This window comes from Lutra lutra, chromosome 8 (genome assembly GCF_902655055.1).
Source record: "Lutra lutra chromosome 8, mLutLut1.2, whole genome shotgun sequence".
NCBI lineage: Eukaryota > Metazoa > Chordata > Mammalia > Carnivora > Mustelidae > Lutra > Lutra lutra.
Genome location: NC_062285.1, coordinates 130,221,468 through 130,236,940, shown reverse-complemented (window position 1 = coordinate 130,236,940; position 15,473 = coordinate 130,221,468). Strand labels below are relative to the sequence as shown.

Genomic DNA, 15,473 nt, shown 5'->3' with positions numbered 1-15,473 from the left:
TTTTGTTTCTTAAATTCCACATATGAGTGAAATCATATGGTATTTGTCTTTCTCTGACTGATTTATTTCACTTAGCATAATACTATCCAGCTCCATCCATCTTGTTACAAACAGCAAGATTTCATTCTTTTTTGTGGCTGAATGAAATTCCATTGTGTGTGTGTGTATGTGTTTGTATCACACTTTCCTCATCCATTCATCTGTCAATGGATACTCGTCTGTTTCTATAGTTTGGCTATTGTAAACAATGCTGCTATAAACATAGGGGTGCATGTTTCTCTTCGAATTAGTGTTCTTGTATTTTGGGGCTAAACGCCCAGTAGTGCAATTACTGAATCATATGGTAATTCTATTTTAAACTATTTGAGGAACCTCCATACCGTTTCCCACAGTGACTGCACCGGTTTGCATTCCCAAAAGTGCATAAAGATTCCTTTGCCTCCACATCCCTTGCCAATACTTATTGTTTCTTGTATCATTGATTTTAGCCATTATGACAGGTGTGAGGTAATATCTCACTGTAATTTTGATTTGCATTTCCCTGATGATAAGTTATGTTGAACATCTTTTCATGTGTTTTGTGGGGTGTCTGGATGTCTCCTTGGGAGAAATGTCTGTTCATGTCTCCTGCCTATTTTTAAATTGGATTATTGTAAGGTTTTGGGGTGTTGAGTTGTATAAGGTCTTTCCATATTTAGGATACTAACCCTTTACTGCATATGTCATTGGCAAGTATCTTCTGCCATTCCATAGGCTGCCTTTTAGTTTTGTTGATTGTTCCCTTCATGGTGCAGAAGATTTTTATTTTGATGAAGTCCCAATAATTTATTTTTGCTTTTGTTGCCCTTGCCTCAAGAGACATAACTAGAAAAAATTGTTGTTATGCAGAGCCATCTAATTTAGAAGGGTTATTCTGTCCATTTATTGGTATGGAAATGTAATGACTTCTGAGGCTTTGAATCGTGGAAGAAACAATTCCTTAGACACAACAAAATAGGTAACTTGTGGGCAGGGTTTTTAAGTCATCTTGGATCCCTCCTTTTCATAGGCAACTCATCCTGCCCTTACTTGTCAGCCAAATTACTTAACCTTTTAGGACTCACCTCCTTGCTTGACAAGGTTAGTTCCCTCCTCTGCCTATAAATTATCATCCGAACAAACAATTCAGCCGAAAGTTACATGCAATCCTCTTATAGCCCTGTAATTTCATTCACTCATAAAATTTCTAGAGGAAAAATGTGTTTTTCTATGTGCAATTTTGAGTTCCTGGATCTCCATCAGTGTAGACCATTTCAGATACTCCCTTTACTGAAGAAGGGAAAATAGATTTTTGCTGCTGGAAGGACATTAAAATTCCATTTGTGCCCAAGAAAATACAAAAGGATTTGCACTTTGACACTTGAAAATCTCCAGATGCTTCCTGATTTTTTTTTTCCACATAGAAGATGGCATCAAGCATCTCCTAATGTTCCCAGAAGAAAATGAAAAATCTAGCACTTATCAAGCAATTAAATTCATAAACACTAGAATTGGGAACCAGAAGAGCAAGGTATGGTTCCCAGGTTCCTGACTTACCGTGTGGTCTCGGACAGGTCATTCAGACTCTCCAAGTCTCTGTGTTCACATGCCTGAGAGGGAGGCAGGATTATAGTAACATCTGCCTCCAAGGAGGATTGTGAGTTGTGTAAATGGTAAGAGTGTGTGTGTGTGTGTGTGTGTGTGTGTGTATAAATTCATTATTTTACTTGTTACTCCATTAACAGGAAATAGCTCTGCTCTGGTTTTTATGCTTTTTCACTGTAGAAATGGAGAGTTATTTTTATGATGGTCTGGTTTTCTCCCCTATTTTCACACTCTTCTAGAACCTTTCTTAGTTAACCAGAATCTTGTAACCCAGTCAGTTGGTCAGTTAGCAAATACTTACTGAGATCCTAGTTACATGCCGGCAGAGAGATCACGTCAACCTTAATTGCAATATACAGTCTAATGTGTACAAACTTTCTGGTCTAATTTTTTCCCACCACATTGCATTGCTATGAAAATATTTTCCTCTTTAAAAAAAAGAAAATCTCGGGGCATCTGGGTGGCTCAGTGGGTTGAGCCTCTGCCTTCGGCTCAGGTCATGATCTCAGGGTTCTGGGATCGAGCCCCACATCAGGCTCTTTGCTCGGCAGGGAGCCTGCTTCCTCCTCTCTCTCTGCCTGCCTCTCTGCCTACTTGTGATCTCTATCTGTCATATAAATAAATAAAATATAAAAAAAAAAAAAAGAAAATCTCTCTCATGCCTGCCTTGGCCTGACACATCATTTACAATTCTTTGCCCACAGCAATGGCAGTGTGAATGCACATCCGTATGGCTTCACCATTTATTAAAATGTGGACATACTTTTATATCAGCTGTGAATAGCCACTAATCTCAGCCCCAGGAGTGTTTCCCTGACTCCCATAGTCTCATCCATCTCTGCCTATCCCCTTCTCCAGGACCCCTTGACCACCCACCCCCCAAACCCAGAATAACAAGGACCAAGGAGGGCCTAGCACAGATGGCAACTGGCCCTAGCTTCTACATCCATTCTGAGTGTAAAATGTTAGTATCACCCTGCCCCTTGCTTGCTTGTCCCACTCCTCGCGTTTCCTGGCTCCGATCACCTGCTGCCCTACCAGAGACAGGTCTCCTACTCAAGCCCCGCCCCCTTGGCTCTTAATGTCATTGCTCCATGCTTCCCTTGATGTTCTCTGCACCCGACCATCCCCAAGCCACCACTCCATAGCCCTGCCCCCAGCACTGCCCAGGTTCTTTCTGCACATTGTCCAGTATAACCCAGACCAACTCTGTAGGGCTGAAACAGCATACTGAATGCTAAGACCACAGCAGTGTTAAGATATTAAAATGCCCCCATTTCTTTTTTTTTTTAAGATTTATTTATTTGACAGACAGAGATCACAAGTAGGCAGAGAAGCAGGCAGAGAGAGAGAGGAAGAAGCAGGCTCCCTGCTGAGCAGAGAGCCCGATGTGGGGCTCGATCCCAGGACCCTGGGATCATGACCTGAGCCGAAAATAGAGGCTTTAACCCACTGAGCCACCCAGGCGCCCCAAAATGCCCCCATTTCTAATAGTAAGTAGTCAATACTCTGAGTCTCCCACCCCATCCCCAGTACCCCAGCCACACTGGCCAGTCCTCCCAAGACTTCTCCTGTCCCCATGATCCAGTACCTAACCTCCCCAATGCTGCTCCTGGACTGTGGCCCACATCTGTTCTAATGGGCGCATGCACTCCACTAAATGTACAAAAGCTTTGTGAATCACCTCTGCAAAGAACTGTAATATAATGCAGAGGGAGGGGCGCCTGGGTGGCTCAGTGGGTTAGCCTCTGTTTTCGGCTCAGGTCATGATCCCAGGGTCCTGGGATCGAGCCCTGCATCGGGCTCTCTGCTCGGTGGGGAGCCCACTTTCCTCCCCCCACCCCGTCTACCTCTCTGCCTACTTGTGATCTCTCTCTCTGCCAAATAAATAATAAAATCTTTTTAAAAATAATAATAATGCAGAGCGAGGTAAGGGTTCTTCCTTAATTTATGATTTATTGAGTCATTCTACCAAAAATTATCAGTCACTCTATGTTTGAGACACTAAGCCAGGCTCTAGGGCCTCCAAACCAAATGAGGTCTCTGCTGTCATGGCACTTACATTCTCACAGAGGAGACAGACAGCACGTGAGAAAATAAATATAAACACATGAATAAGTATCTGTTTTGACCAAGGATTCAGAAGGAAATATGATTAACTTAGGGAAGGCTGTATTTAAAATGAACCTTAAGGAGGTGCAGGGTTTCTGTAGGCCCAGGTGAAGATGAACAGCATAAGCACAGGCTTTAGGCAGGAAGCGTGGTGAGTGTTTAGGGACCAGGAGTCCAGTTGGTCTGGACAGAGGGCTCCTGGGAGATCAGACGAGAAATGTAAGCAAGTTGACTGACCCAGCCACTCCTCACACCTGAAGGTGGACGGATACACCACCAAACAGACAAGTCAAGACCCCAAGTCTCAGCCTCATGGCCCTCCAGCAAAATACCCACATGAGCATTCACTAATCTGTACATAAGTCCCCTGTATAAATTGGGCAATGTGTATACTAGACAAAATGCAAAACAGCCCATGGGGTGCCTGGGTGGCTCAGTGGGTTAAGTGTCCTACTCTTGGTTTTGGCTCAGGCCATGATCTCAGGGTTATAGGATCGAATCCTGTGTCAAGCTCCACACTTTTTCTTTCTCCCTCCCTCTCTCTCAAAAATAAATAAATAAATGAAATCTAAATATTTTTTTAAAATGCTAGCCCGATGGGTGAATAGGGCAGCCCTTGCTTTCCCTACCAAGCTGGGCACACTGGTATAGGATTTTTAAGAGTCTCGTGCTCTACCAACTGATCTAGCCGGGCACATGGTATGGGATTTTTAAAAAAACATTTTCTGCTTGCCCCACTTTGTGCCAGAAGGCTGGTATATCTCCAAAGGGAACTTTTTCCCGTTCCATACAGAAGGCCAAGATAGGCTAGCAACAGCCCTGCACGGATACTCCTCTCCCTGGTCAGACTGTTCTGTTCCTCTCAAGTAAATTCTCTGGAACAGCCCTTTGTCTACACATTCCATTCCTATCTCTACAGCCTTATCCATAAAGCCCACACAACCCCCTTTTTCAAACCTCTTTCTTTTTTTGGCCAAGCACTCCATACACACCTCTTGAAATGATTGTTTCCTTCATCCAGACTGCTCCTGAGTCCCAGCCCTTCTTTGAATCCTTCCCTGCCCACCTGGCCTGACCCCTCCCTTTGCACGGCTCCCACAACTTCCTCTTCCTTCATCACTCCCACAAATAGTTCCCTGATTTGTTTCATGTTTGTATGTTAACTCAGTGGGAATCTGTCACCTGTGGGTCTTTGACACGTATGAACGCAGCAATGGTAGCTCACCCAGATTGTAAACTGCCAGAACTAGAAATAAGGCCTGTGAACATATTACTCACTTGCCTGTCATTAAAAGAAACCCGTGTCACCTTTGCTATTGGTAACCTGTGCTTCATTCATCAAGAAAATGGGCTGAGGGGCACGGGGGTGTATCCAACCAAGAGTATCCAACTCTTGATCTCGGCTCAGGTCTCAACCTGAGGGTCATAAGTTCAAGCCCCATATTGGCCTCCATGCTGGGTGTGGAGCCTACTTGAAAGAAAGGAAGGAAGGAAAGAAGGAAGGAAGAAAGGGAAAGAAAATAGACTGCCATTAATTCATTGAGTCCATTCATTTAACAAGTATACACTGAATATTTAACATATGCCAAGCACCAGCAATATAACAGCAAAAATAAAAAAGATGTGGTCCCTCTCCTTGGAGATGTTTATTTAAGATTTTGTATATGTGTATCTACGCATGCCAGGCATTGTACTAGATTCTGGGGTGAGCCTGGCATGTGTGTTAAAGAAGGAAGTCTTTGAGGAGGTATAAGTGTAGAGCAGGGCAAGGCCTTGCCACTGGGCTGCGAGCTTAAACCCTGTCCTGTGGGCAAAGGGGAGTCATTAAGGGTCTCTAAGCAGATGACTGATTGTTTCACATTCCCTAAAGCCACTTCTAAACTACTGACTCGTGTTCTGAAATGGTCTAAAATCCCACATCCCCATCCCTTATCCTTCCCAAGACATATCACCAGTGTTACATCTACAGTAAGTCTCTTGTGTTGCATTGCATTGTATTGTATTATCCTGAGTCATAATCATCTGTGTGTTTGTCTGACTCACCCACTAATCTGTGAGAAACAGAAGCCAAGGACACACAGAGGTCATCTCTGCATCCTCAGCACCTAGCACATGTTCTGGTGTGTTCAATAAATGATTACTGGATAGGTGGATGGATGGATTGATGGTTGGATGGATGGATGGTTGGATGGATGGATGGATATATGGACTGATGGGTGGATAGAGTAAGTTCTGGCAGTGAGCAATGAATAAGAAATCATAGAAAACTGTATGGAATTGACCAATGAAAAGTCAAAAATAGTAAAGGAACCATAAATGTTGGTTAATTGCAGATGCATACAAAGGCAGTCCAACTCCTCTGGGGATGTTTCTTCCTGTGGAATCTCTACATCTCATCCGCCCAGACCGTTTACCCTGGAATCAAGGCCAGGGTTACTCAGCAGGCTCTGGACTATGGTAAGTCAAGGGCTTCCAGAAGCCAGGCTACAGCCCCCCAGGTGGAGTTTATATGAGTTCCAAGCTCATATTGGACTGTCTCATGACTGAGGCAAGCTCTCCTGTAGAATGATGTGGAGACTGCTAAGATAGCTGGGAAGGAAGTGTTGTCCAAAAAACAATCACCTTGATGGTAGGTCTGTCCAAACTTGACTGCAGATACTCATTCTCTCCCTGCCCCCTACCCCCTGTACCCCCTCATGCACATACAACGAACATCTCTGCTGTAAAGAAGGATACATCATAGTCTAGAGGGGAGGAGATGGGAGAGTGAAAGTAACACCTTAGAACTTCAGAAAGGGCTTAATTCCAAAAGGAACTAAAAATCCCCTAAAATTGTGCGCCAAGTTTAATATAGATGATGATTGGGGATTTTTCTTGAGAGAGGCTCCATATTTTCATTACATGCAAAAAGGAGCCCAGGACACTGAAAGATTAAGTAAAACTCCTTTAGAGGTGTTTATAAACATGGGGAGAGAAAAATGTTCAGCAGAGCTGGGGTGAGGGCAGATTGTGTATGGGAAAGGAACTGCAAAATCAAAGTGTGTGAGCCTAATTCTATCCTATAAATCTTGGCCCAAGATTAGCTGAGTACAGGCAGATAGATTCACTCCGATCCCTTCTTAACTAAAGCAGTCAGCCCAAGTACTGCTAGTCTAACTCAGAAACTCCTAAGTGTGACCAGGAAACACCTCACCTGCTGTACCAAAAAAGAAACACAGGAAGGATAGAGGGAAGGAAGGGAGGGGAGGAAGAAGAAAAGATTGAGTTTTGGGCAACTCCTTGTCCTTCCCCCAGTACTTCATCTGGAACAACGAATCTAAGGTTAATCCATGTTGCACAATTGCCATATGAGCTGGCTATATACTGAGAAATACATGCCAGGAATGTATGTCAGTATCCACATGTCTATATGCGTGTGTGTGTGTATCTTGTTACTGTACTGATATATTCATGTACGCAGAAATACGGATCAGAAATAGAAATCTTGCAACGTTATTGAAGTTGTGAGAAGAGTTTATTCCACTCTCAAGATCAGAGCAATTAAAAGAACAGATCTAATCAGTTCCCACGGGATGGGTCTCAATTCTGCCCCTTGCAGGGTTGGCCCAGTGGGTTTCTCATCTGGAAAACAGGGAGAATGACAATAATGGTGCCCCCCTGTCATGATGTGAGGACCAGATGGGATCATCTGTAGAGATACGGCGTGGGGTGGTGGAGAAGGACAGGCTTTATTTTTTTCTTGAGATTTTATTTATTCATCTGACAGAGAGGGAGAGAGCACAGGTAAGGGGAGCAGCAATCAGAGGGAGAAGCAGGCTCCCCGCTGAGCAAGGAGCCTGATGCGGGGCTCAATCCCAGGACTCTGGAATCATGACCTGAGCTGAAGGCCGACACCTAACCTACTGAGCCATCCAGGCGCCCAGGAAAGGACAGGCTGTAAAGTCAGAACCATGTCCTGGTCGAATATCTATCATGGCCGAGCCTCATGGGCTCTGGTTTGATTTAATTCCCACAACAACTCTACAAGAAGAGATAGTCATTTTATGGGGGAGGGATCTGAGGCTCAGAGGAGCTGGACCGAATCTGCCACATCACATACCAGGAAGGAGGCAAGGCAGGATCGGAGCTCAGGTCCGCTCTGCCTGATGTCAAAACCCATGTTCTGTTCTCTGCTCCACGTTCCTCCAGAGCCTCGCTGATGACACGCGGTAGCTGTGAGCTCTGGGACAAGCCTATGAATCTCTCTCACCCTCAGCTGCATCCTTTGTGAAATAGGAATAATAATGCCTCTGTCACTGGGGTGCTCTGAGGATCAAGGGACAGAATATGTGTAGTGCGTAGACAGGCTTCGTACGCACAGGCACACGATTATTGTGATCTCACGACAGTGTTGGGATTCGAAACTAAGCTGTCTGCTAGTGCCTTTGCTTCCATCTTTATATCCTTTATATCCTGTCCCTGCATCCCTGTATTATAGTATTATTCATGGTATTCTGGAGGATAAGATCTGCTCTGAATCTCCACAGGGACAGCCTAAGTGGAAATGAGCCTAAGCCACAAAATGAGGGGTAAAGGCAAAGCTTCCTCCTTAAAAGGCTGAAATGAAAAGATCGTTCTTCATTACTGTGTCAGTTACTTTTCTCAAGCTCTTTATGTGAAAGGGGGCTCCTTTTCTCCATGAACTCAGAAAAATGTGTCCTGTGGTGGTACCATGTAAAGACAGATTTGTTCCTGAATTGCACAAAAGCAGGGCTTAATAATGTTTTTGGAGTCCTGGGATCCTTTGAGAATCTGATGCGAACGTGGACCTTCTCCACTGAAAAATGAGACACAGATGACATGCACATACATATCCTACTCACAGCCTTTTACTAGGATTTCAGGAGGGTTAAGAGTGCCCAACAGTCCACGTACCTCAGGCCAAAAATAGCTAAGCCGAAAGAATCTAGAGGAGGGGCGCCTGGGTGGCTCAGTCAGTTGGGCTGCCTTCAGCTCAGGTTGTGATTTCAGGGTCCTGGGATCAAGCCCTGCTTCAGGCTCCCTGTCCAGTGGGGAGTCTTCTTCTCCCTCTGCCCCTCCCCCCACTCATGCTCCCTTTCTCTCTCTTTCTAATAAATAGATAAAATCTTTTTTAAAAATAAAGAATCTGGGGCGCCTGGGTGGCTCAGTGGGTTAAAGCCTCTGCTTTCAGCTCAGGTCATGATCCCAAGGTCCTGGGATCGAGCCCCGCGTCGGGCTCTCTGCTCAGCGGGGAGCCTGCTTCCTTCCTCTCTCTGCCTACTTGTGATCTCTGTCAAATAAATAAATAAAATCTTTTTAAAAAAATAAAATAAAAATAAAAAATAAAGAATCTAGGGAAAAGGAGAGAATGTGGAGTAACTTTCTAATAAGGCAAGAATTCTGGAGCCAAATCACCCAGATTTGACTATGGGACCCCAGTTTTTTGCTGTGTGACTTAGGTGAGAATTCATCTCTTTGGGGTTCAGTCTGTTCATACATAAAATGTGGATAATGGTAATATTTTGTGCTTCTCCTATCACAGCGCCCTGCGGTAGTACCCTTTAGCTTTGGCCCCATAATGAGAATCTCTCATGCTGTTAGGTCTGGGGTCCTGGGGTCTTCATTAGCCTCTCTGAGGATCAGTGCTTTCATCTGTGAAACTGGGACAGTAGCACCCACTCTTAGGGTTGCTGCTTTCTAAGTTTCTAAGAGCGGGCCTTACTCGGTAAACCACACATGTATGTTTACGGTAGTAAGCCACTGTCATCTTCATCATTATCAGTAAATGCTCTCTTTCCTTCATAGGCGTTCTAGCTGGGATGGAGATGATTGAGCAAATGGTTAAGGAAAAAAATATCCCAGACCTAGAAGGTTCTGAATCTCTGGAATTTCTGAAGGTTGATTATGTGAACTACAATTTTTCAAAGTAAGTAGAAGAGTATTTTTAGCAAGTGAAATTATTCTTTAAAACCTTCAGGTTGTGGCTATGCCCACTTGGTGTTCTGGTGTAACACCAGGGACGTGCAGTGTAGAATTTAACCCATCTTTGGTAAGGGGCTTATCAGGTGAGTGACATTAAGAAAGAGGGGTCACAAAACTGACAAAGAGTGGAGGATTGGGGTCAGAACACCTGGGTCCAAGTCCTACCCCTACTGCACACTAGTTGTGGCACCTGGTGAATCTGCTCAGAGTCTCGATTTCCTTGCCTCTTTCCTAAAAGGAGAACTCCTTGCCCCTTGAATAAGAAGAGAAATTTCTACCCATCCCGTTGCTGCCTCCACCCCTTAAACCTAGATACAGGATTCAGTCACAGTCTCAAAACCAAATCTATCCTCAGCAAGGCTTCCCTTACTTTAGCGATGCGTAGTTGAGATATCAGAGGTTATAGAAATGGGCCACAAATAAGGAGGTCGAAAGAAAGAGTAGAGTGTGGTTCATTCGGTTAAGTGTCTGACTCTTGATCTCCACTCAGGTCTTGATCTCAGCCCTACATTAAAAAAAAAAAAAGAAAGAAAAGAAAAGAAAGGATAGAGGGATCCTATGGAAGCCCCACAATTTTATCTGAACCCAGCCTTTTTGTATTTCTCTGCCCCACCACCCTCAGTTCTGGCTTCTGTCCTCACGTTTGTCTCATGGCTCAGTATGGCCACTGCAGCTCAGCCATCAAACCCATATTCCAGTCCCAAGAAGAAATAAGAGGACTCAATAATGGACGGATTTTACTTAGTCTTATGACCATACTTATTAGTATTAGCCAGAGAGACTGGAAAAATTCATTTTCCAAGCAGATATCTTTGTCATCCTGAACAAATTCAGGGATTCAGAAGAAGGAGGAATGGATGTTCAGATAGCAGTTGGCAGTCGTAGTTGCCAACAAAAGCCCCAAAGCACGATTCAGGGAGAGAACATCATTGTCAGTTTCAGCTCAATATTGAAGGTAAAGCAGAGTCAGGGTTTTATAAGGAATTGTCTGTGATTCATAATTTGCCCCCAAGGCTTTATCAATCCAGTGATAATTCCCTGCTGCTCTAACCCTTTGGAGTAATACTTTCCCTGTTATCAAGGGTAACATTCTATAAAACCATGAGTTTTTTGGAAGGGTTGGGGGGATGGGGAGAAGAATGTGATCTAGGAAAAGCTCCTAGCAAATGCTCTAGTTGCTAATAGAGGCGGCCATTCAACAAGTATTTATTGAGTACCTACTAGGTACCAAGGCTTTGTTTTAAGCATAGGGGATATTGTAGTGAGGAACACAGATATCCCCTGCCCTTAATGTCCAATAAGAGAGATGGACATAATATGTTTACAAAATGAATTATTTAGTTACAGTGACGATAATGCCCCAGCAGAAAAATCCAGAGTTAAACATGTATTATGATGTGTAGGTGAAGATTGCTAATGAGAGTAGAGAAACTGGTACAATACTCTTTGACCTGTGCCGCCCACACAGGAGCCACTGGGCATGTGACTACTGGGCACTGGAAATGGGAGTAGTGCAACTGAGGCAGTGAAGCTTTACTTATTTAATTTTAATTAATTTAAAAATAAAAAATGGTACTCAAGTCAATTATTGAAAAACTTTTAGGTATGCATGGAACAATTTGAGTATAGAAATGCACTTCTTCGGTTGACAATTTTATCCAATCCAAATATAGGGCAAGGATTTCTGATGAATCAATGTCCAGACTGAGTCATATTATGAATGTAAAAAAAAAAAAAAAAGACCATATGTTGAAGTCTTATTTTGAAAAAGAGAAAACAAAATATCCCATCAATAATTTTTATATTGATTATGTGTTGAAATGATACTATTTTAGATATATTGGGTTAAGTAAAAAATATTAATTGATTTTTGAGAGTGATTTTCTCTCACCTGTTTTTTTCCCTTTTTTAAATGTGGTTACTAGATTTTTAATTATATATGTGGCTCATATACCATTTCTATTAGAGCTATTTACAAGGACTTTTTTTTTAATGCATGCCCTTCAACCTACCAATCCCACTTCTCAGCATCCTTACTAGAAAGACACACACATGAACAGCATGTTTGAGGATGTTCAGTATGGCATTGTTTATAACACAGAAATAGCTGGAAATGACCTAGATGTCCAGCAAAAATAAATTATTTTCTTTAATGATATATCCATAGCTTGACTACAAAGAATGCATTAGACCTATACATATCAAACTGAAAATATTTCCAAGATCTGTTAAATGAACGTCTACCATCTTCTCCCCATAGTGGACTCAGAGTGTATGACAAAGACATGTGGGAAAGGATGCAAAGTAGAAGAAATAGTAAATAAGCATTTGTTATCAGCTATCCCATTTATGTTTTACGTTTTTCTTAATCTTAGTTCATAAGGATGCCTTCCTCCCATACCACAGTTATAAGCAGATGATCTCATTTTGTCTTCTCGATGTACCCATGAGTAACCCTTCCTCTGGGTGACTAACTGAAAGAGATTAGTGTCTTACCCAGGGTTGCACGGCTAGCACAAAACTCAGCTCCAAGTCAAGGGCCCCTTGCATAATACGTGAAGTGGCATAGCCTACTGGCTAGGAACCATCTGAGACAGATGGAGGAGGGCTCCAGGTCTGGTTCTACCACTTATATAGGACTTCAGTCACGATCCTTATCTTCTCATCTCTGGATTGCAGATTGCAAAACCAGCAACAACCTCATGGGATTATCGTGGGGATTAAAATGAGCTAATGCATGTAAAGTGCTTACCACAGTGCCTGGCAGGGAGCAATCACTTAGCACATGAGCTGCCTACCTATACAGATTCCATGCAGCCCATTGCCTCCTGCCTACCGTTGACAGCTCAGACAGTTCTAGGGGAAGTAAAACTCTAAGTTTCTAAACCAGGGAAGATACTGTCCACATAGAGGACATCTGGGAATAGGGAAAGCGCCCTTGTGATTGTCCCATGATGGGGGGGAGGGGCTCTGGTGGCATTTAGTTGGCAAATAAGCCCGGTACCCTGAGATGTGTATAACAGTCCTCTATACCAAATAGTTGTCCCATCCAAAATAATATCCGCCCTCACCGAGAAACACTGGAGCAGCTGAAGGGAAAAACCATGATGGCAATGTTGTACCTCATACTGTCTTTAATGAAGCTAAAAAAATTGATTATTTTCAAATTTGTTTCTATACTTGCTCATTTTCCCCTCAATTAGACACCAGGGGCTTCTTGGCAAGTGTTAAAGGGGAATTAGAAGGCAGTGCCCAGAGGTGCCCGGGGGGCTCAGTCAGTTAAGCATCTGACTCTTGATCTTAGGGTTATGAGTTCAGAAAAAAAGAAGAAGGGGCGCCGGGGTGGCTCAGTGGGTTAAGCCTCTGCCTTCGGCTCAGGTCGTGATCCCGGGGTCCTGGGATTGAGTCCCACATCAGGCTCCTTGCTCAGCAAGGAGCCTGCTTCCTTTCCTCTCTCTCTGCCTGCCTCTCTGCCTGCTTGTGATCTCTCTCTGTCAAATAAATAAATAAAAATCTTTAAAAATAAATAAATAAAAGAAGAAGAAGAAGAAGGCAGTGCCCAGAGACAGCTCCTCCGACCTGAAGTTCCTTCCTCCATAGGAATTCATGATTGCTTTTGGGAGTTCCACAAACCTCCTCTATGATTTTGCCTTACTTAGAGATGCACTAGAAGACATGGGCTAACCTCTCTGTTTTTGTTTTACAGCATAAAAATCCATGCCTTCTCATTTCCAAATACTTCATTAGCCTTTGTGCCTGGGGTGGGAATCAAGGCCCTGACCAACCACGGTACCGCCAACATCAGCACCGACTGGGAAGTCAAGTCTCCGCTCTTGTAAGTATTCCTCTCAAAGCTGCTGTGGCTGTTCTAGGGAGAAATGGAACGAAATTGAAAGTACATAATTTAGCTGGTGTTTTTGACATTGGGCTTCTTTCCCTCTGCCACTAATAGTCTTTCTCAAGAGCACCATTTTCCAGGAGAGATTTAAATCAGGATATCTCTGCTGGGGGCTGGGCAGGGGAGAGTGGGAGGCTGAGAAGCATCCTTCTCTTAAAGGCAGACCAAAGTGTCATTTAAGACTTCCTAAGAGCTGGGAGTCCCTGACCGTTGGAGCAACGGACATGCACTCAACATTTTAGACCTTCAGTGAGTCACTGTGTGTTCTTGGGCCATTCCACACACTTCCCCATCCTCGGGGCAACTGATGGGAAATGGGCCTTCCTACCTCACAAGGAGATTAGAGGATAATAGTCATCGGGAGCCCAATTCTCTCCCCACCAAAAGGCCTTTGCGCACTCTCAGAGAAAGGAGGGATCAAATTCAAGTCATACTCAAAGACCAATTACTGCGTGGAAGTCACGGTCATGGGGTAATGTTTAGGTCTACCCCGGTTAGTTCCCCAGAAAGCGCATCTACTCATCCACTTGGTCATTCGACAACCATTTATCGAGTGCCAACCAGGGACCATTTATTCCCATCTCAAGAACTCTACACTTGTACACTGTAAAGAAATGGTATATTTATTCTCCCATAAGTAACATAGATTCAGGGATTCATTCATTTCTTTGCTGACTCATCAGCCACATATTAAAGCGCTTATGCTCTGTGCTCCTCCTGGGGGTGTGGACATGAATAGCACACACTCCAGTCCCTCAAAGAGTTCACAGACTGCATCTAGTGTCCCGTCCCCATCTGTGCTCATCCTAAATAAGCCTACCCCATGTTCTCTGTCCACACAAGCATTGTACATGAATGGTGCTTAATACGTGCTGGGCTACTGTGGGGGCCAGAGCACCCAGGATAAAAATGCTAAGCTAAAGCTGTCCCCATACCCATATTCATTACTTCCTTTGGTAAATGCTCAGCTCCTACTCTGCTCCTACCTGTTCTTGGTGACAGAGGTCCTTCCCTCCAGGAGCTTAGAGGCTGCGGGGAGTCAGAGAAATGACCCATCTCACCCCTGCCCAGCCCTAGGTAACCTTGCACTTTCTCTCAACAGCCAAGACACAGGAGGAGCTGATCTTTTTCTCTCTGGCATCTTCTTCACCGGTATCATTGTCCTGGCCCGCAACGACTTTGGTCACCCAATCATGAAGCTCCAAGACTGTTACGCCCAAGTGAGCCACGCCCATGTGTCATTTTCCGGAGAACTCAGGTGAGCGATAGCATCATGCTGGGCAGTTGCTGGTCTGGAACCAGATTACCCGGCGGGGCCTGAGGAGGTTCACCACTGGCAGATTTGGTTCCTGAATAAGCCCGTTTTTTTCTCTTTTCTCCCCAGTGTCCTGTACAACTCCTTTGCTGAACCCATGGAGAAACCCATTTTAAAGAACTTAAATGAAATGGTAAGTCTTTAGAGGTGATGCTACCACAGTAAAATGCTCAGCAGTTCTGCCATGTTTTACCTAATTCTTAGTGAATAAACCTTTATTGAGCACCTGTTGTATGCCAGGCATCATCCAAGGCATTTTCTGACACATTAATCCCTTGCACCTTACTATGTTTCGCCAGTGCCCACCATGGGCCAGTGTGGTAGGTGCTGGCGACGCAGGGATGAATGAAACAGTATTCCCTCCCTTGAGTGCTCAGCACAGGATGGGCAAACAACCCACAGGCGTTTATTTATTGCGCACCAACTGTGTGCCCAGCACGAGGCTACAGGCTGTTGGGGATATCAAATAGGAATAAATTTATTATGTTTTTAGGTAAACCCAACTCAGGCTTGTGGAACAATGACTAAATGAGTATTTGAATT

At 43.9% G+C, this 15,473-nt stretch overlaps 1 protein-coding gene across 7 annotated transcripts in view; it reads left to right on the top strand.

Moving 5' to 3' along the window:
• Positions 1-15,473, top strand: part of BPIFC (BPI fold containing family C) — a 54,590-nt gene that overhangs the window by 14,895 nt on the left and 24,222 nt on the right. For 6 of the 7 annotated variants that reach the window (XM_047742762.1, XM_047742761.1, XM_047742760.1 and 3 more), the window contains 5 exons: positions 6,069-6,192; positions 9,541-9,661; positions 13,424-13,552; positions 14,718-14,873; positions 15,000-15,063. In XM_047742762.1, coding sequence (XP_047598718.1) covers positions 6,069-6,192; positions 9,541-9,661; positions 13,424-13,552; positions 14,718-14,873; positions 15,000-15,063 — 594 coding nt within the window. The remainder of the gene's footprint in view (positions 1-6,068; positions 6,193-9,540; positions 9,662-13,423; positions 13,553-14,717; positions 14,874-14,999; positions 15,064-15,473) is intronic. The other variant, XM_047742764.1, reaches the window with a different exon arrangement.